We start from the raw sequence: 20,116 nt of genomic DNA, 5'->3' as shown, positions 1-20,116 counted from the left end.
GGGGTCAGACTCAGAGCATGTTTGGTATTGAGTTTGAAAAATGCTTATTGCCTTAATGACTTTTTTAAAAAGCCATTTTGAAAAGTCAAGATTTGAAACTTTTAAAAAACTGTTTTTTAAACTTTTCAAAGAGCTAAAATAAAAGGAATTTTTGTGATTACCAAACACCATTTAACTTATTGGCTTGTTGAAGAAAAGCCAACAAGCCAAAGTGTTTTCAAACTCAATCTCAAACATGCTCTCAATATGTATAAAAAAATTCATAAACTAGAGGGGGATGGGCACAAAATTTCGGTCGGAAACGGGTAAATTTACACTATGTATAAAAATTTCCGGCCGAAAAATGACAAATTACACTACCGAGCATAAAAACGAAGGGGCCGGCTCAAAATTTCGGTCGGAAACGGTAAATTTACATTATGTATAAAAATTTTGGGCCGAAGAAGAATAAATTTACCCTACCGAGCAAAAAACGGAAGTGGCCGGGCTCAAAATTTCGGCCATCATGTATATAAATTTTCGGCCGAAGGATGATAGATTTACCCTACTGAGCTTAAAACGGAAGTGGCTGGGCTCAAATTTCGGTCGAAAACGGATAAATTTACAATATGTATAAAAAATTTTAATTAACTCTATATTCTTACACATATAAAAACCAACCGAGCTGCATCTGGATAACGGGTAAGCGAGCAACAAGCTGCGCCGCTATCCCCTTTTGAATCGCAAAGCCTATTCTACTAAATATAAATCATTGGTTCCTCGGTCTCTGCGAATCACTGTGGACCACCTTCGGCCGAAAAAAAAATAATTTACATCATCAAACGAAAAAACAGTGGGGGCCGGGACGCCCTGACCCCAACTAAGTTACGCCACATATCCCAAGTATCATCCAGTACCCCTATATAAAACATTAAAACCTGTACTCACAACGTATAAAAAAAAAGGTGACCACTTTTCCTCCCTTGGTTTTGAGTCATTGACATTAAACTCTTCCCAAAATGGTTCCATCTTATTCTTATTATTATTTTCTACCACTTTTTATTCTCACAATATCATGCACTCAAACCCCTAATGTATTTGTCAATGGTGACATAAATTTGATCCAAAAAACATGCAAAACCACCAAATATTACGACCTTTGCATGTCATCTCTCAAATCCGACTCGACTAGCACACAAGCCGACACGAAAGGGCTAGCGATTATAATGGCTAGATTCGCAATGGCTAATGCTACCAACACCAACTCTTTCTTGTCATCTAATGTTCTTGTGAGCAACAAGACTAGTGATAGTTTAATGAAGAAAGTTTTGAAGCAATGTGCTGATAGGTATTTGGCTGCGGGTAGCTCGTTGCAAGATTCGGTTAAGGATTTGGGGTCGGAGTTGTATGATTATGCTTATATGCATGTGATGGCGGCGGCTGACTATGCGAATTCGTGTCATAACGCGTTTAAGAGGTACCCGGATTTGGTTTATCCTCCTGAGATTGCTGCTAGAGAAGAGGGTTTGAAGCATATTTGTGATGTGGTTATGGGAATTATTGATGATATTGGGTATTAATGATCACATTCATGTTTTGGTGTTTTGTTATTTGTTTTATGGGTAAAAATTGTATGTTTTTTTGTTGTGTAATCTTTGATTTGTGTGGTTTTTTAATACATATAAATAAAGTGTATATTATATGTTATTTAATACATATGTTTTTATGAAAATAAATGGTTTTTATGATGACACATAAACTTGATGAGATATTGTAGCTTACAAATTGTAGTTATGAAAACAAAAAAAAAACTAGTTTTTTTTTTATTTGAAGAGGTCGTGATTAGTTTATTTTATTTTATTTTTTTACTGCGCTTTCAAGGTTTGAATCATTACCAGACACCTTCTTTTGAGTAAAAAGGTGAACTTTCGACTTGTCACATTTTCCTATGCCGACTCAATTGCTTGCGGACAAGAGCACCAGTGGCGGACCTACAGGTGTAGGTTTCGGCCGACCTCTGTGAAATATAATTTTTTTTAAAGGTATGTGTTAAAATCCCAGTTGACCCCTATGAAATTTTAACACCGACTCTCTTCTGACCCATGTGAAATTTTTTCCTGGGTCCGAAACACGATATTCGTAGTAATTTAGTGTAGAATACGTAGGAGGCAAGATAAGTCATTTGCCAAGATGGTGAACTAATAGTTAATGCATAAACAATGTTTGTTTTATACGATCGAGGTTTGCACGTTAGACTAATTTTCAAGTTACAGAGTTTTTAATCGGTTTTAGAGTTATATTTTCTCTGGTTGTAAGATTGAGAGTTGTTTGATCAAAATTCATTGTTTTCATTTTAACAAGTTATGTCCATTCGTTCTTGATAAATTCTATTGAGTTAAATTAAAAAAAGAGAGACTTAATTAAAAGGAATACAACTGTCAAGGACAATATTTCTACAAAAATTTTTAGAAGTAAAAAATTGTGGCATTCAAAAGTCATACAAATAAAAGTTGATGGTTTCCTTGATATTATTATAGCTGGCTTAGAATTCTTGCATACTTTGATGACTTTTGCATATTTGTTGTTCATAAAGTCCCTGTTACTTTGACTTTCAGCCCTAACCATAGACATTTGATGCTCTCTAGCACAATTTCAGGTACAGATCCAACAAAGTATTGGTAAAGATCCTCGTAAGTTTTTTAATAACAGGTTTTCATGATTACAAAAAAAAAATATATAATAAAAAGCTGGGTTTGGATCAAATACAAATACAATAAATGTGTTAAATATGAGAATCAAGTAGAGTAATTATGTAATTCGTCATATAGTACTTTATGACGCAATTACATAATTACTCTACTTGTATATATAACTACTCTACTTGATTTTCACATTTAACACATTAATTTCATTTGCACGTTAACTTTCTCAAAAAAGTTAACTATAGAGGCCTTATCCTTTGTTGATATTTCCTTTTTTATTAATTATAAGTTCACCATGGGCCCCTATATAAATGGACAAACACCAAGTTGTACTGAGCCCGGTCTATTCACAACGGCACAACCCATTTGTCTCTTACCCAAATATGAATTTAAAGTGAAATTCTTTTCAATGATGTGTACATCAAAGAATTCTCTCTTTTATTTTTTAGATTATTAGATATTATTCATGAAAATGATAACAAGTTTCTTGAGGTGTTACTTCATTTCAGGTTATTAGAGTTTGAATAAAATAAAAAATAAAAAAAATATAGCGTCCAGATCATAAAACTTTTCCGAGATCAAAATCGTAACAAGGATTATTTTAAAATGATCAATTATAGATTTTGATTAAGGTACTTCCTTTAGGACTTATTCATGTGTGGAAAGTACAATGTCGAATGGAAACAAGGGTGACAATGAAAAGCATAAGTTCAAAATTTTTTAAAGGGCGCCAAGGTCTATAAACTTTGGATATAAAACATATCGTTTGTCATGAAAAAGTTTTTACTATGATAATCATAAAAATTAAAATGAAATATTGAAATGTTTGTTACAATGTTCATAATTAGCTTGTTATAACTAAGACAACAATGCTTATGATTAGCATGATATGTTATCCTAGTAAAAATAGCTATTTTTATGATTAGAATGATATGTTATCCTAGTAAAATAGTTATTTTTATAGTTACCCCTTCTTCTCTTATTACATTGACCACACAATTATTTAGATGGGTGTTTTCCTTTTACAAAGTAAGAGTTTAAAAATACTTTACAAATTGACCACATTTTAAAAAATATCGGTAAGCCGATGTGTCACTCGAATGTCAAATAGGTAAAGAATACATAAAAGAGTATTTTATATTTTATTATAGTGTTTTTAACAATAAAAACTATAATAACCATCATGCATATGAGACTGTACTTGTTATAAGTTAGAAGTCACAATTTGGTCTATGCTACTCTCATCAAGATTGTTAGGGATTAACACCCACACGAAAGCAATACACAAACGCGGAGATTTTACGTGGTTTAGTCTAGACTGACCTGCAATCACGAGCTACAACTAGGGCTATTCTTATTGAGTGAAACAAACATTACAAGACTACAAGTACATTATCATATTTATAGAGAATAAACTAGGATTTGTAGATTGAAGAGAAATTAACAAAACTTAGACGGCTGGAAATGGGCTAGGGCCTGCTGCACGTAGCCCAGTGGCGGATTTACTTATATGTCACCCGGGTGGGGGGGGGGGGGGGGGTAAGTTACCCACCCGTCTTCTGAATGGCTATGTTATAAACTCCTATTTAAATTTAATGTGCACAATTCAGTTTATACCACAAAACCCCCTAAGTTCTTTATTCTTTTCTTCCAAAACCCAATTCATTATCCAAAAGTTTATTCCAATGTCAACAAAAGGTAGTTTCGTACTTTCGTTCATCACTTGGGTTTAACTCAAATTTTGCAATTCAATATTTACACTAGCGACATGTGTTTCATGCCAATATTTATAACACATTTTTTGTGTTTAATTGTCAACCTCATTGATTATTCTTGTTTATTCAGCACACATCACTTATTTTTATATTAAATGCTATGGAAAGGTTTATGAAACAGAAAAACCAATCTTTCAAAACTAGTTGTATCAATTTAGATAATCTTCCTCGGTGGTCATGACTTTCAATAATTAATTACCATACTTATTAAACAAAGCAGGGTTTAGACGTTGTTTAGTACCTAAACCATAAATAGTGATGAAAAGCACAAGGACTTTTAACGATTTTTTTACCCCTACTGAATAAAATTTATGGATCCGCCACTTACGTAGACCTATGCCCCTCTCCTTTCTTCGTGTCAGTCTAACCCGGCCCATAACGCCTAAGAATATTCTAACATATCACGATTTCAGATTTCTCATAGTTGAGATATTGAGGCATTAAACAGATTTGTCACATACGTACATGTACAATTATAATGTATACCTTCTCAAGAAACCTCATTGTAATCATATTAGCCCAAGTTTATTTTACTTTGTAATTGACTTGATTCAAGGCTAGGGGCTGTTCACGAGTCGAGCTGAACTGAGCGAAGGCTTGCTCGTTGCTTGGCTCGTTTACAACCGAACCGAAACGAACGGCTGAAATTCGAACCGAGCGAAAACCGAAACGAGCCAAAATCGAATCGAGCATATTTCGATCGAACATCGAGCGATTTCGAGCATTATTTATTTCTTTTTCACTTTAAATTTTTCGATAAGAAACATTGTAAGTTATATATTTTATAAATAAATTATTAGTTTTTAGACAAACGTGTAATAAATTGTAAGTTTTTATTAAAAGTAAGTTTGAAATAAGATAAAATGATCATGTAAACAAAATTATAGTATTCTAAAAACTTGAAGGAAACAAATAAAACTATAAAATTGACGGAATAAAAAAATTTAAAGGGGTTCAAAAAATTGTAAGCTTATATTTATGTGTTTTGTCTATTATTTATATATTTGTTCATATATAATTATATATAAAATAAATTAAAAATATTCGAGCCGAACCAAACCGAGCAGACCTTTGATCGTTGGTTGGCTCGTTTACAATCGAGCGAAAAATAAACGAGCATTTTCCGAGCAATTTTCAAACGAGCAGCAAACAAGTTCGAGTGACGAGCTGTTTGGACGGCCATTTAACTAATCAAGGCCCATTGAACACATTTGCTTTGTTTCTTACATAAATTTATCTCAAAACCAATATTTTCAGAGTTTAGCCAAATTAAAAAAAAAAATAAAAAGATTTTTGGCAGATTAGATGAAAGTGACAAGTGTCATATGTATAAACCTCATATCCATATTACATACTCCTCATAATAATCCATAAACTTACTAAACTCTCACTATCACCTTAACACTTCCAGTTTCTCCCTCCAAAATCTTCAACCATGGCTGTGACAAACTTAACCCCTGCTTACACAACCACTGACTTCACAAACACAAAACAATCATATGTTTCATATTCAACTCATCTCTCATACCACCGTCAGTTAAGCTTCCAGCATCTTTCTCGACCTCAGAACACCGTGATCCGCTGTTCAGTTACCTCTGAGTAAGCTTTAATATTATTGTCACTTGTAGTTTGATTGTTTAGTTGTTTGTTGTTTATTATAAGTTGTTAATATTGAAGCCAAGTTCAAGCACCAGTTGGTGTTGGTGTTGATCAGAAACCAAAGGCTGAATGTTATGGTGTGTTTTGTCTTACTTATGATCTCAAGGCTGTAAGTTTTTTTTTTTTTGTTAATTTTGTGTAATTTCATTTGTTACCGCTGAGTAAAGCTTATGATATTATTTATATTGTAGGAAGATGAAACGAGATCATGGAAGAAGATGATTAATGTTGCGGTTTCGGGTGCGGCTGGGATGATAGCTAACCATTTACTCTTTAAGGTGAATGATATTATGTTACATGCTGATTCTAAATTATGATCTAGGTTTATGATATTTCCGTTATGTGTATGAATCAAATACAAATGACTTTTATCATGAGAAGTGTATAAATTGTTGTGGTAACTATGTTAGCACTAGTGTAATTATTATTACTCTATAAATTTTGAACTAGAGTAAGTATTATTATTATTTTACCTTTTATAAGATAATTTCTCTAGTTCAAAACTCTAGTTACACTAATTATTTGTATGTTTAGTAGGTTAATTTTATTTGTACCGAATCGCACCCGTACAATTATATTCTGATTATTGTGTATCTAGTACAAATATATGCTCTGCCACACAACTTAAATGACAGAATCTGGATAGTTTGTTTATTTTTTTTACTATGTTTTGAAGATTCTTGATTTTATGGTTTAATTGCAGCTTGCATCTGGTGAAGTTTTCGGTCCGGACCAGCCTATTGCCCTGAAACTTTTGGGGTCTGAACGATCATTTAGCGCTCTTGAAGGTAATAAGTAATAACACGATTGTTTAATATTTTAGCAATGATCAAATATTTAATGCAATGATCATCATGTAGGTGTGGCCATGGAACTTGAGGACTCTTTATATCCGTTATTAAGAGAAGTAAGCATTGGTATAGATCCATACGAAGTATTCCAAGACGCAGAATGGGCCCTTTTGATTGGTGCAAAGCCTAGAGGACCGGGAATGGAACGGGCCGATTTGTTGGATATTAATGGCCAAATCTTTGCTGAGCAGGTGCTCTTAATTCGTTTCAACTTTCATAACTCAAAAAATATTAATAAACTGCGATTTTCGTTTCAACTTTTATAATTGAGTAAACTGCGGTTTTCGTCCCTGTGGTTTGTCTAAATCTGTAGTTTTAGTCCAATAGTTTCAAACTTGCGATTTTCGTCCCTGTGGTTTCATTTCACCTGCAATTAAAACCGAATTCATTAACCCCGTTAAGTATGGTCGCTAAACCCATCAGCGTACCTTTCACGTGAGGGGCAGTTTTGTGGTTTTTTCCCCAACTACACCCGAGCCCCTCACGTGAAGGGGGGCTTGCGAATTACGACTGAGTTTATTTGGGGAGAAAAGGGACAAAAAGGCACGCTGATGGGTTTAACGAACAAACTTAACGGGAAATGAATTCGGGTTTAATTGCAAGTGAAATGAAACCACAAGGACGAAAATCGCAAATTTGAAACTATTGGACTAAAACCGTGTATTTGGACAAACCACAGGGACGAAAACCGCAGTTCACTCTTTATAATTTAACCGAGATATGACATAATGATGCAGGGAAAAGCTCTTAATGCTGTTGCTTCACCAAATGTTAAAGTCATGGTGGTGGGAAACCCCTGCAATACCAAGTATCGAAAACGAGCTTCTATACATTTTGACTTTTGTAGAAGTCAAAGTCAACAGTCGCCGTGACATTTTTTTATGTTCTTTTGCAGTGCTTTGATATGTTTGAAAAATGCTCCAAACATACCTGCAAAGAACTTTCACGCGCTAACTAGACTAGACGAGAATAGAGCAAAATGTCAGGTATTATTTATTAATATGCGTTAAATGTAACTTTAACTAAGTTTTCGAAAAATGTATAAAACTTGTTATGTGTCTTGCAGTTGGCTTTGAAAGCAGGAGTGTTCTATGATAAAGTCTCTAATGTCACCATTTGGGGAAACCACTCGACAACTCAGGTTTACTGGTTGTTCTTCTAACTTCTAAGTTTTCGTTTTGTTTGATAAAAATATAATTTTGTTCGTCTTAGGTTCCCGATTTTTTAAATGCTAAAATACATGGGATTCCAGTCACAGAGGTTATCAGGGATAGGAAATGGTTAGAAGAGGAATTTACCCAAATTGTTCAGACGGTAAGTCTTCGTTTAACGACACCACAATTTTTTTTATTTTTATTTTTTTAACTTTTTAGTAGTAAATGCTTTGTAGAGAGGAGGAGCATTAATAAAAAAATGGGGAAGATCTTCGGCAGCATCAACAGCCGTTTCCATTGTGGATGCAATAAGGTCTCTTGTAACACCTACACCCGAAGGCGATTGGTTTTCAACTGGAGTAAGTTTCTTGTAAACATCTTTTTAATCAAATAGATTATTATTGAACTATAATATAGTTAAAAGTTGTTGGACAAAAATGCAGGTTTATACAAATGGAAATCCTTATGGAATAGCAGAGGGTATTGTTTTCAGCATGCCTTGTAGATCAAAGGTAAGTACATATCGATTTTTTTTTTCACTTTTTATTTCTAACTCTTCGTCTAATTTGTATTTCGAAACTTTATTTTTTTTACGGTAAGGGGGATGGTGATTACGAGCTTGTCAAAGACGTGATATTCGATGACTACCTTAGTAAACGAATTAAAAAGGTACTCGAAATTTTTACTCTTAAAATTTTTAGTTAATATTCGACAAATTTTTACTCCATTATTTTTCAGTCTGAGGACGAGTTGCTTGCCGAGAAGAAATGTGTAGCACATTTAACGGGAGAGGCGAGTACCCATAATTAATGTGTTATATATGATTACGAAAACCAAATTGTTATAACTATAATTATAATCTAATTTACGTTTCTAAATATGTTTACTTTCAGGGAATTGCGGTGTGTGATCTGCCAGGAGGAGATACAATGCTTCCTGGAGAAATGTAGAACGAACCAGGTATATAATATTATTGATTAAGTACGTCATACATGCCCAAAATCGAGATTTTCAGGACAAAGTACTTGAATATCATGTTCTTGTTATAGTTGCCAATAATGGGCAGTTTACGCCATTTTACTACTTTCGGGTATTTGTAATTCAGTCGACTGGTTTTCGACCATGTCATCTTGGTCAGACTTTAGATATACATGTATACTATTCTGTTTCCAGAGTTAAAACCAGTCATCATTGTGTCAATAATACTATTTCAGTTAAAGACAATGGATAAATGCGTGTTTTTCTGTATACAAATATGCAACAAGATCTTAAACCGCATAATAGTTTTATTTTCAATGAGCAATCTCGAGTCAAGAATCAGTCACAAAGTACTTCTACCACGATTAGCGTTATTTTAACTAATCAACCAAATAAAGAAAACTAAATCAACGATACTTTTAGTTTAGTTACTAAAGATAGGCGTAAAACCTTTCAGCTCATAAATACCAAACTCGCAATCTTAAAGCTCAAACAAAGCACCATAGCCCAGCGACACGCGCAGTAAAACCAACCGTGATCCGCACCTAAGTTCACCTTCCCGGCTTCATGTGAATTGACCACCCTTTGACCCCCAAAGGAGAAAACAATGTTGAGTTGAGTGTGCTTGCCCAACGACAAGTCAACCACACCCCCATTGAAGAAGATGTTGACTGAACTTGCAGCTTCAGAATCAGAAGCTATGTGATTTGTAGGGAACTCTGATGCAAATGCAGGTGGTTCAGCGATGTTGCCCAACATGTAACTCGCTTTCTTCAGATACGGGTGTGAAATATCTGTATGCAAACATGAAAGAAGTTTAAAGTTAAGTTTAAGACTCGATAACAAGATATTACAAGCATGTGCCTTTTTACCTGCTTCTTGATTTGAATGCTCTTGCTTTGACGAGAGGGCAAGATTATCATTTTGTAGTTCATATGGCAGGCTTGCTTCATTCACTTCACGGGTTCTATCGTTCACATTCTAACAATAAAAAAACGCATATCATTAGCAAGGTAGCCCTGCTTGCGGTGCGCACATATGATGTATATATGTGTGAACCCTCGGGTGGGCAAAAGTGAAATTGCACTAATTTTGACGTTATTTTACTAATCTCGTGAAAATAACGTTAAAAGTGACGGACGGTTAATCAGGCATCATGTAGTGGCGTTGATAGCTGAAAGATAAGGGTACATGCACCGATCAGCCGGTGTCCCGATGATTGAGTGCTATGTGCCTTATGTCCAAGGCTTGATGCAAAACTACTATCGAGCCGGGGGTCTCACCGGAAGCAGCCTCTCTATCCCTATGGGGTAGAGGTAAGGCTGCCTACATCTTACCCTCCTCAGACCCTACCATAGCTTTGCTATTGGTGGGATATACTGAGTACGATGATGATGATGATGATGATGATGATGATATCATCAGCAAGGTATTGTTCAGTAACAGAGGTAGCAAAATGAGCAGATCAAGTAACACACACTTACTGTCTTATATATATATATGTGTGTGTGTGTGGGTAAGGATCCTAAGAGAACCGTTTGAAAATTAAGAACTTTGAGAACCATTTTGGACCACTAAAAAAACTCTAAAAAATATTTAAAAAAATTATAAAACAAAAATTTTGAAAAAGTAAAAAATCAAAATTCTTATATTACATTCCGGTTTCATTAAAAAAAAACTTCTTATTATACACATGTGTATAATTTCATTTAATCTCTAGTTACGTAATGTACACATATATACATTATCATTTACCTTAAATTGTACATATGTGTATAAAAATAAACACATGTATGTACATATATGTACATATTCTACAAATACGTATAATTTAGCTAAACCGATACTTTTTTTTTTTTTTGCTTTTTTTATGAAACCGCGATGATAAATAAGAATTTTGTTTTTTTTTTTTTACTTTTTTTCATTTTTGCGTTTTTCTTTTGTTTTATGCTTTTTTTTTTATTTTTGGGTTTTTTGTGGTCCAAAATGGTTCTCATAGTACTCAATTTTCAAATAGTTCTCGCACGATCCTGATCCTGATCCTATAAACAATTAATAAGTTAACTACAATTACAACCTGAAGTGTATACTGGAAGCTGTCGACATCCGAATCAAAGAACGAGGTATACTCGTTAACAATACCAAGTCCATAATCCATGTCCACATTATCCTTAAAGTCACCAGCTTGAAAGAACAAGCTATCATCAACTGGAAAATCCACATCAGTAGCATCAAAATACGACTCATCAAGCGAATAGCCCGTGTCAAAGTTCATTCATTGCTTAATCCTCCAACATATCCATCAGTCACCGACCCGGGTCCCATCTCAGTCTGCATAGACGGGTCAACCGGAAGATCATATTCACCTGCAACCACCAAAGGCTTTTGTTCACCACCAGTCACTGCTGCGTAACTCTCACCGTGGATTAGTGGGACTGCATTATCTTCCCTTGATATGTCTGAGTTAAGAATCTAACAAAGAACCAAAAAAGAAACTAAATATAAGAAAACAAAACGATAACGCTTAAAGAATAGGTATATTGGTTTTTATTAGTCCCAGTTATCTGCTTTTGGTCGCTGTTGGTCCCAACTAACGAATTGGCTGTCCCAACTTTTAACGTATTTGTTCCCAACGATCCGCGACTAACGGAATCCTAACACCGTTAGTTGCAGGTCGCCGGAAAAAACGTTTTTGGTTGGAAAAGTCACATTTTTTTTTCCAGAAAACACCACCCGAACCCCGCCACCACCATCAATTGACTCACCACCAACCAACCACCACCACTTGATCACCACCAACCGTTTCTGACGATGATTCTAGGGTTCTGACGACCTCAATAATTGGCACAAAATTGTTGAGTTTTCCGGAAAAAAATGTGAGTTTTCTGGCCAAAAACGTTTTTTAGGCGACCTGCAACTAACGACGTTAGGATTCTGTTAGTCGCTGACCATTGGGAACAACTACATTAAAAGTTGGGACCATCAGCAGCCAATTCGTTAGATGGGACCGACAACGACTAAAAGGCGATAGTTATGATTAATAAAAACCAATATACCTAAAGAATATAACAAAGAGTGTGAAGAATGTGAACCTGGTCAATATCATTAGCATCTAGATATGAATCCAAATCAACTGGCAATTCCTTACTATAATTTTCCTGTGCGCCACAAATACTAAATCATCGTCTTCCCACTTGTCCTCAATTAACGGTGCCCCATATCTTTCACCATTTTTCGGTCCAGAACCACTTTTGTGAAAGATTCGACACAGTACAAATGCATCCTATATATATATATATATATACAATAAATACATGATTCATATTATAACAAACTTTATAAAACATGAAAAAATACAACACACAATGGCAATGCATGAAAAAATACCTGCACAATTCCAGCCTTCTGAAGGTCCGGATCGATGAGCCTGTATTCATGCATGACCCAATTGGTCCTCTCGCCTTTTGGGGCCCGACCACTATGATAAACTAAAGTTTTCTTCATGCCAACCTGTTCAGACCTGTGGTGAACCACTCGGTCCTTACCAGTGGTCTTCCAATAGCCCTTCTTGGTAGCCCGGTTCGTTTTGGATCCGTTCGAGTGTTTCTTGTCAAGGACACTGAAAAAGTACCATTCCAAGTCTCTGGTCTTTATCTTAGACAAACCTAAAACAACCAAAGATGACACACTATAGCATGATTCATTCACATCTCTATTCATAATAAATATAAAATCTTAAATAGTGATATTAAAAGAATATATCTTTAGATATTTAATATATACTTAACTATGTTTACTTATTATTTAATTATGAATAATTATTATATCATTATGCAAATGAAATTAGTTATGAGTAGTTATCATCAACCAAATGAATTCAATTACTTAAAAAAAGGTGTATTGGTTTTTATTAATCACAACTATCATTTGTTGGTCGCTGCCAGTCCCAACTAACGAATTGGCTGCTGTCGGTCCCATCTTTTAAAATATTTGTTCCCAATGGAACGCGTCTAACAGAATCCCAACACCGTTAGTTGCAGGTCGTCGAAAACACGTTTTTGGCCGGAAAACTCACATTTTATTTCCGGAAAAAGGTTTTGAAAACTAAATTAATAAACTTTCACAAGCTCATTATTTTTTAAAACATATCTTGACAACTTAACGTGGTAACAAATTACATTATATTTTATTCAACACATGCAATAAACATGTTTTTAAAATACATTACATTTTAATTACTGCAATAATCAAGATTCATACTTAGTATTATTATTATTATTATAATAAATCAATCTAATGAACTTAAGATTACATAATCTACAACTGCTATATATTTATTATATAACCTGGAAGATCCCAAGGCTCGACTTTGTAGACATCAACGTCGGCAATGGCGTCTGAACGGTTGAGTTGACCGCAAAGCTTACGCTTGAGATAGTAACGTACGAGTTCTTCATCAGTCGGATGAAACCTGAAACCAGGAGCCAGTGCTGATGCCATATATATTAAATTGTTTTATTGGTTGTGAATAAACAAGAATGAAGTTGGAGAATTATTATTTAGGGTTTATGAAATTTCATCGGAGGCAGGGTTTTACTTCTTATTATCAACTTCTTTTGCGGGAATATTGGTATTATAATTATATTTTCAAAATTACTATAAATTACTATAAAACGATTACAATAAATTACTATAAAACGATTACAATCAATATTGGTATTGATTGACTCGTAGGGTTTTAGCGAGTTGACTCGTCTTATGCTTTTTATTATTTATATTTATTTTACATTTTTTCTTTATTTAAAAAGTAAATTGCGTTTTTGTCCCGTGATTTGTCCAAATCTACGATTTTTATCCAGTAGTTTCAAATCTATGATTTCGGTTCCTGTAATTTCATTTCACTTGCAATTAAAACCTCACCCAACTAACCTCGTTAAGTTTGATCATTAAACCTATCACATGCCCCTCACGTGAGGGCAATTATGTCCTTTTATTCCCCAAAATACACCTCAGCCCCTGACGCGAGTGGGCTTACGAATTAGGGTTGGAGTTTATTTGAGGAGAAAAAGAACAAAACGGCCACTCACATGAGGGGGCACACTGATGGGTTTAACGATCAGACTTAGTGGGGTTAGTGGGGCCAGGTTTAATTGCAAGTGAAATGAAACCACAGGGTCGAAAATCGCATATTTAAAATTATTGGATTAAAACTGCATATTTGGACAAATCATATGAACGAAAACCGTAGTTTACTCCTATTTAAATCAGCGTGTAAAGATTGAAATAGAATTGAAACTAATAATAAAAATGGTCTGACATGTAGTTAAATTATTGAAATATTTGTAAGTGATTTACTTTACATATAACAATTTGATGATTATTCAATCCGGTTAAAAATTTCTAGTCCTGCCACTCGTGGCTCGTAAAAAATAAGCGAGGAAAGCCGGTTGACATAGAAGATGAGGGGCGGTTTAGGATTTTTATACTGATTATAAGTCGAGAATAAGAAGTAATTTTATATAGACCGGACGTAAAAACATAAGTTATCCTTATTGACACAAAAATCCATTTGGATTTTAGCCGAGAATAAAAATATAAATTTATATTTTGAAAACTACCCTTATTGATGTTGGGTTTCTATGAAATTAACAAACTTAGTTAACCATTTAACTAGTGACAATTAAGGCGGAAGCGTGATGTTTACAAACTAAACATATGTATATGTTCATGAATAACCTAGTTTATTCATGTTATAAGATTACCAATAATCTATTTACTAGAAACCCGAAGCAAGGATCAAATGATACGGAAAAGCTAAACTATCAAGCTAGTAAATACTTACATTCTTAACCCTTTAAGAGTTTAGTAGATGGTTGAAGAAGATGATGATGTGAATGCTAGACTTTCAAAGGAAAACCCTCAAACGGAATATACCCCGAGTCTCCAACACACACCGAGCTATGCTAGGAAGCTTGAACACGAAAAACGAGACCCGAGCCCTTCCTTTTTCTTTTGGCCGTAAACAAGAAAGAAAGAAAGGAAGAGTTGTTTTGTTTTTGGTTACTTGAAAGTATATTAATAATGTTATCTCTTTGATCATCATGTATTTTCATTATACATACACATACACCCATGATGTTTGGTATTTTTGATCATGTATCCATTACCAAATATATGACATGATGTGATCAAGACTATGGGGTGTGGGGCCCACCCAAAACCGGCCCCAATTATATCCTTTTTTTTTTTTTTTTTTTTTTTTTTATTTTATATTTTATATTTTATAAAATATATAAACACCCCATCTTTTATAAACCATTTTATAAAAGAATACATAGTTAAATAATTATTCCAATAATAATTATTTGAATAAATAAATTAACCAATTAATTTATTTAACACTTTCAAGTAAATATTCAGAAACCCGATTTTCTGAATGTATCGTGTTCTGTATTTGTTTTATAGATCTTATCTTAACAAATATATAATTGGTGTGTGTCTAACTCGTTATTGGGTATGACCCGACTTGGATCAAACACGGCTAGCCGCATTAACCTAATTATGTGTCTCGGGCATATGGTATTCCAACAATCTCCCACTTGCACGTGACTCATAAGAAGTTAATGCTAATGGTGAATACCGCCTAACAACAGGTCACCACCCCTAGTGTGTTTGACTAAGTGCCATTCAATAACATCATCCCCTTCAAGTCCATACTTGATATGATATAGGTAAGTCTTATCATTACATCCCTTTGTTACTAGATGTCCTGTTAAATCGAAGAGACACAGAGTGATCATTCTCTCAATGATTTAACTTAACAGGCCTTAGACATCTAAACTCTCAACACATAAGAGGAACAAATCCCATCTTGACTGCATACATCCTTGTTGACATCTCGTATGATATCTGAGCTCTTTCTTTTTACGTCATCGTGTTACCGAAAAACAAAGAAGAGAGTCAAGTTATCAGACTTGATGAAAAGACCAGATCCAATATGCATCTCAGGTCAAAGGACACAATGATACTCGCCTTTACTCAAGGATTACTTATGATCAGTTGCACTAACTCTATGCAGTGATCCTTGAGAGCGGATCATGTCCAATATTTGTATCCCACAAATATCTATGAACCTTGGTGGCAAACCTATGCCTTATATTCATCACATGAATATCAACCAATCCGGGTTCATAATAGTCTTACCTTCATACTTGTTCCCACAAGCATGATCGACTACGGACGTTTAGAACAACATAAGTCATTCATGGATTAAACATGCAAATATAGAACATAACTCATTGAATAATTAAACATAATTAATTTTCATGAGATACCCATTACATTCGTTCTTTTACAAACACTAAATACAGATTAAATCCACTCACTAGAATACCGAAGTCCTAATGCACAAACATGACCCTCATGCTTTGGCCTATCGAGGAGCTTCGTGAGTGGGTCCGCAATATTTTGATCGGTATGAACTTTATGAATACATATCTTTCTCTTTTCAACTTCATCCCTTATGTAGTTGAATCTGCGCTCAATGTGCCTCGTTTTCTGATGAGCACGAGGCTCCTTGATCTGTGCAATAGCACCCTCATTGTCACAGAATATCTCTAGGGGCTCCTGAATGGTAGAGATAATCCCTAGATCCATGATGAACTTTTTCATCCATGCAGCCTCTTGGGCTGCCATTGAAGCGGCGATGTACTCAGATTCTGTAGTGGATAACGCGACAACATCCTGCTTCGAACTCTTCCAAGAGACAGCGCCTCCATTCAAAATGAAGACATATCCCGACTGTGATCGAGAATCATCTCGGTCAGTTTGGAAACTCGCATCCACGTAACCCTTTACGACGAGTTCCTCCTCACCAGACCCATATATTAAAAACATATCCTTAGTCCTTCTAAGGTATTTTAATATATTCTTGACAGCCATCCAATGACTGTCACCTGGGTTGTGCTGGTATCTACTCGTTATGCTTAAAGCATACGAGACGTCCGGTCTGGTGCACATCATTGCATACATAATAGATCCTATTGCCGAAGCATAAGGAACATGCTTCATCCTATCCTGCTCTTCCTTAGAGCTAGGACTTTGGGATGAGCTCAACACGGTTCCTCTAGGAATAGGTACCAAACCTTTCTTAGAGTTTTCCATCCTGAACCTTTTCAGGATTTTATCAATGTACGCACTTTGATTGAGTCCGATCAATTTCCTTTGTCTATCCCTATAGACCTTTATTCCCAAGATATATGTCGCTTCTCCAAGATCCTTAATTGAGAAACGACTACTTAACCACGCTTTTACGTTTTCCATACTTGGTATATCATTTCCAAATAAAAGTATATCATCGACATACAAAATAAGGAAAATGATTATACTCCCACTAGCCCATTTATACACACACGCCTCATCACCGTTTTGGACGAAACCAAACGCTTTGATTTCTTCATTAAAACGATGATTCCACATCCGTGATGCTTGTTTCAACCCGTAGATTGATTTCTTTAACTTACAAACTTTATCAGGATTAGATGGATCGACAAAACCTTCAGGCTGAACCATATGGACATCTTCCTCAAGATATCCATTTAGAAAAGCGGTCTTGACATCCATTTGCCATATCTCATAATCAAAATGAGCTGCAATGGCAAATAATATCCTAATCGACTTAAGCATCGCGACCGGCGAGAAGGTTTCATCATAATCAATCCCTTGAGTTTGCGTGAAACCTTTTGCTACAAGTCGTGCTTTGTAAGTATCTAAATTTCCATGCATATCGGTCTTCCTTTTGAAGACCCACTTACATCCAACCAGTTTGGAGTTAAGTGGACGATCAACCAATTCCCAAACTTGATTATCGTGCATGGATTGCATCTCGGCGCTCATGGCTTCAAGCCACTTGTCACAATCAGGTTGTGACATAGCATCTTTGTAGGAGATCGGTTCATCCGAATCGACCAAGTAACAATCATCAACAAGAAATCCATATTTCTTGGGAGGTCGACTAATCCTATTAGATCTGCGAGCAACGTGTGTATGATCAACCATTTGATCATCTTCAACATCCTCGTGTCGAAAGCTAGTATCGACCAACTGTGTATCATCCAGTGATTCTTGAACCTCTTCAAGTTCCACTCTCCTTTCACTAGGTCCTTCCATAAGGAACCTAGTTTCTAAGAAGTATCCTTTGCGTGAAACAAACACCTTTTGTTCACTAGGATCATAGAATATATATCCTATATCATCCTTTGGGTATCCTATGAAGATACACCTGATGGATCGAGCCTCAAGCTTATTTGGGGTGTCACGTTTAACATAAACTATGCATCCCCATACCCTTAAATATGAAAAGGATGGAACCTTTCCATGCCACACTTCATAGGGTATTCGATCCACCTTTTTGGTCGGGGCCATATTCAAAATACGAGCCGCTGTAAGTAACGCATATCCCCAAAATGATGGCGGTAGTGAGCTTCGTGCCATCATTGATCGAACCATGTCCAACAGTGTTCGATTCCTCCTCTCGGATACTCCGTTATGTTGAGGAGTTCCAGGAGGAGTGAGCTGTGAAATAATTCCACAATCTCTAAGATGACTTTGAAAAGCTTCACTTAGGTATTCGCCTCCTCTATCGGAGCGGAGTACCTTGATTGTTCGGTCGAGCTGATTTTGTACTTCATTTTGAAATTCTTTGAACATTTCAAAGGCTTCATGTTTGTGTTTCATTAGATAAACATACCCATATCGACTAAAATCGTCGGTAAAGGTAATGAAGTACCTTTCACTATTCCTACTAGTTGGCTTGAAAGGTCCGCATACATCCGTATGTATGATACCTAACAAATCCTTAGCCCTTTCATTTGTACCTTTGAAAGGCTCTTTGGTCATCTTGCCTTGAATACAAGATTCACACTCATCAAACGAACCTAACTCGTTTGTTTTCAAAAGACCTTTCTTTTGGAGAGTATTTATACGATTCTTGTTTATGTGTCCAAGGCGACAATGCCAAATGTAGGAATCACTCAAATCCTTTTTGAGTCTTTTAGTAGAAGTTTGATATAATGAGCTATTTAAGGTATTATCATGAACCAATTCATAAATACCGTTGTTTGGTACAGCTTTAAAATAAAAGATACCATTAGATGATACATGCATTTCTGATCTTACAAATTTAAAGTCAAAATTACATTGTCTAAGAAGGTGCACAGAAATAATGTTCCTAGTCAAACTAGGAGCATACAAAACATTTCTCAAAACAACTTCCAAACCACTTGGAAGCGATAAAGTGAAGTCTCCTCTAGCGACCACGTGCACCCTTGCACCGTTGCCCATGAAAAGATTCACTTCGCCCTTCTTTAAGTCTTCATTCTTTTTGAACCCCTGCAACCAATTGCAAATATGAGTTCCACATCCGGTATCCAATACCCATGTGTTAGAAGAAATAAGATTTAGCTCAACATTAATCATAAAGACATTACCCGAGGTATGCGCCGCATTCCTCTTGTCTTTTAGCTCTTTTAGGTAGACCGGGCAATTGCGTTTCCAGTGTCCGGTCTCCCCACAACCAAAACAAGGATCATCCTTATGACCCCTTGGTTCCATAACCTTTTGTTTCTTTGCCATAACCGGTGATTTGCCCTTACCCTTAAGATGCATAGGAGGACCCTTTCTTTTGGCTACCTTAGCCTTAAGATTGGGTTGAGATCGATTCTTGGATCTACCTTCATTGATCGCAAACATGGGTAAAACCCTTTTGCCCATGCTCGCCTCGGCTGTTTTAAGCATTGAGTGAAGTTCTCCAATGGTTTTGTCCCACCCGTTCATGTTATAATTTAATACGAAAGTGTCGAACCTTTTCGACAAAGAGTTAAGGATCAAATCCGTTGCTAACTCTTTTGAGATGGGACAATTGAGCTTGGCGAGGCGATCAATGTAACTTTTCATCTTAAGTACATAAGTTGAAACTGGTTGATTATCATCCATTCTACATGCATGCAAGGCTCGAACCG

General features: G+C 35.5%; 1 protein-coding gene and 2 pseudogenes across 2 annotated transcripts; 2 read left to right on the top strand and 1 right to left on the bottom strand.

Moving 5' to 3' along the window:
- The first annotated feature begins 937 nt into the window (after positions 1 to 937).
- On the top strand, positions 938 to 1,703 carry LOC143570781 (cell wall / vacuolar inhibitor of fructosidase 2 pseudogene; annotated as a pseudogene).
- A 4,185-nt stretch (positions 1,704 to 5,888) lies between these two features.
- LOC143570780 (malate dehydrogenase [NADP], chloroplastic-like) lies at positions 5,889 to 9,381 on the top strand. The gene is made up of 14 exons (XM_077056347.1): positions 5,889 to 6,055; positions 6,134 to 6,224; positions 6,307 to 6,393; positions 6,819 to 6,903; positions 6,976 to 7,157; positions 7,704 to 7,774; positions 7,862 to 7,952; positions 8,033 to 8,107; positions 8,179 to 8,280; positions 8,357 to 8,479; positions 8,564 to 8,632; positions 8,721 to 8,789; positions 8,859 to 8,912; positions 9,014 to 9,381. Exons 1-14 carry the CDS (start codon positions 5,892 to 5,894, stop codon positions 9,068 to 9,070), a joined length of 1,320 nt encoding a protein of 439 aa, XP_076912462.1. The 5' UTR covers positions 5,889 to 5,891; the 3' UTR covers positions 9,071 to 9,381.
- Positions 9,382 to 9,384: 3 nt separating this feature from the next.
- On the bottom strand, positions 9,385 to 13,598 carry LOC143570798 (NAC domain-containing protein 78-like; annotated as a pseudogene). Its single transcript, XR_013141995.1, has 6 exons — positions 13,445 to 13,598; positions 12,486 to 12,763; positions 12,191 to 12,381; positions 11,176 to 11,570; positions 9,971 to 10,079; positions 9,385 to 9,892 (listed from the first exon to the last, which is right to left on the bottom strand). The product of XR_013141995.1 is annotated as an NAC domain-containing protein 78-like (transcript).
- Between the last annotated feature and the right edge of the window lie 6,518 nt (positions 13,599 to 20,116).

The sequence above is a fragment of the Bidens hawaiensis genome, unplaced genomic scaffold (genome assembly GCF_021521415.1).
Source record: "Bidens hawaiensis isolate Kalapana, Puna unplaced genomic scaffold, B.hawaiensis_p1.1 tig00025049_1, whole genome shotgun sequence".
Taxonomy (NCBI): Eukaryota; Viridiplantae; Streptophyta; class Magnoliopsida; order Asterales; family Asteraceae; genus Bidens; species Bidens hawaiensis.
Note: the sequence above shows the minus strand (reverse complement) of the source record. Positions and strands in the feature narration are given on the sequence as shown.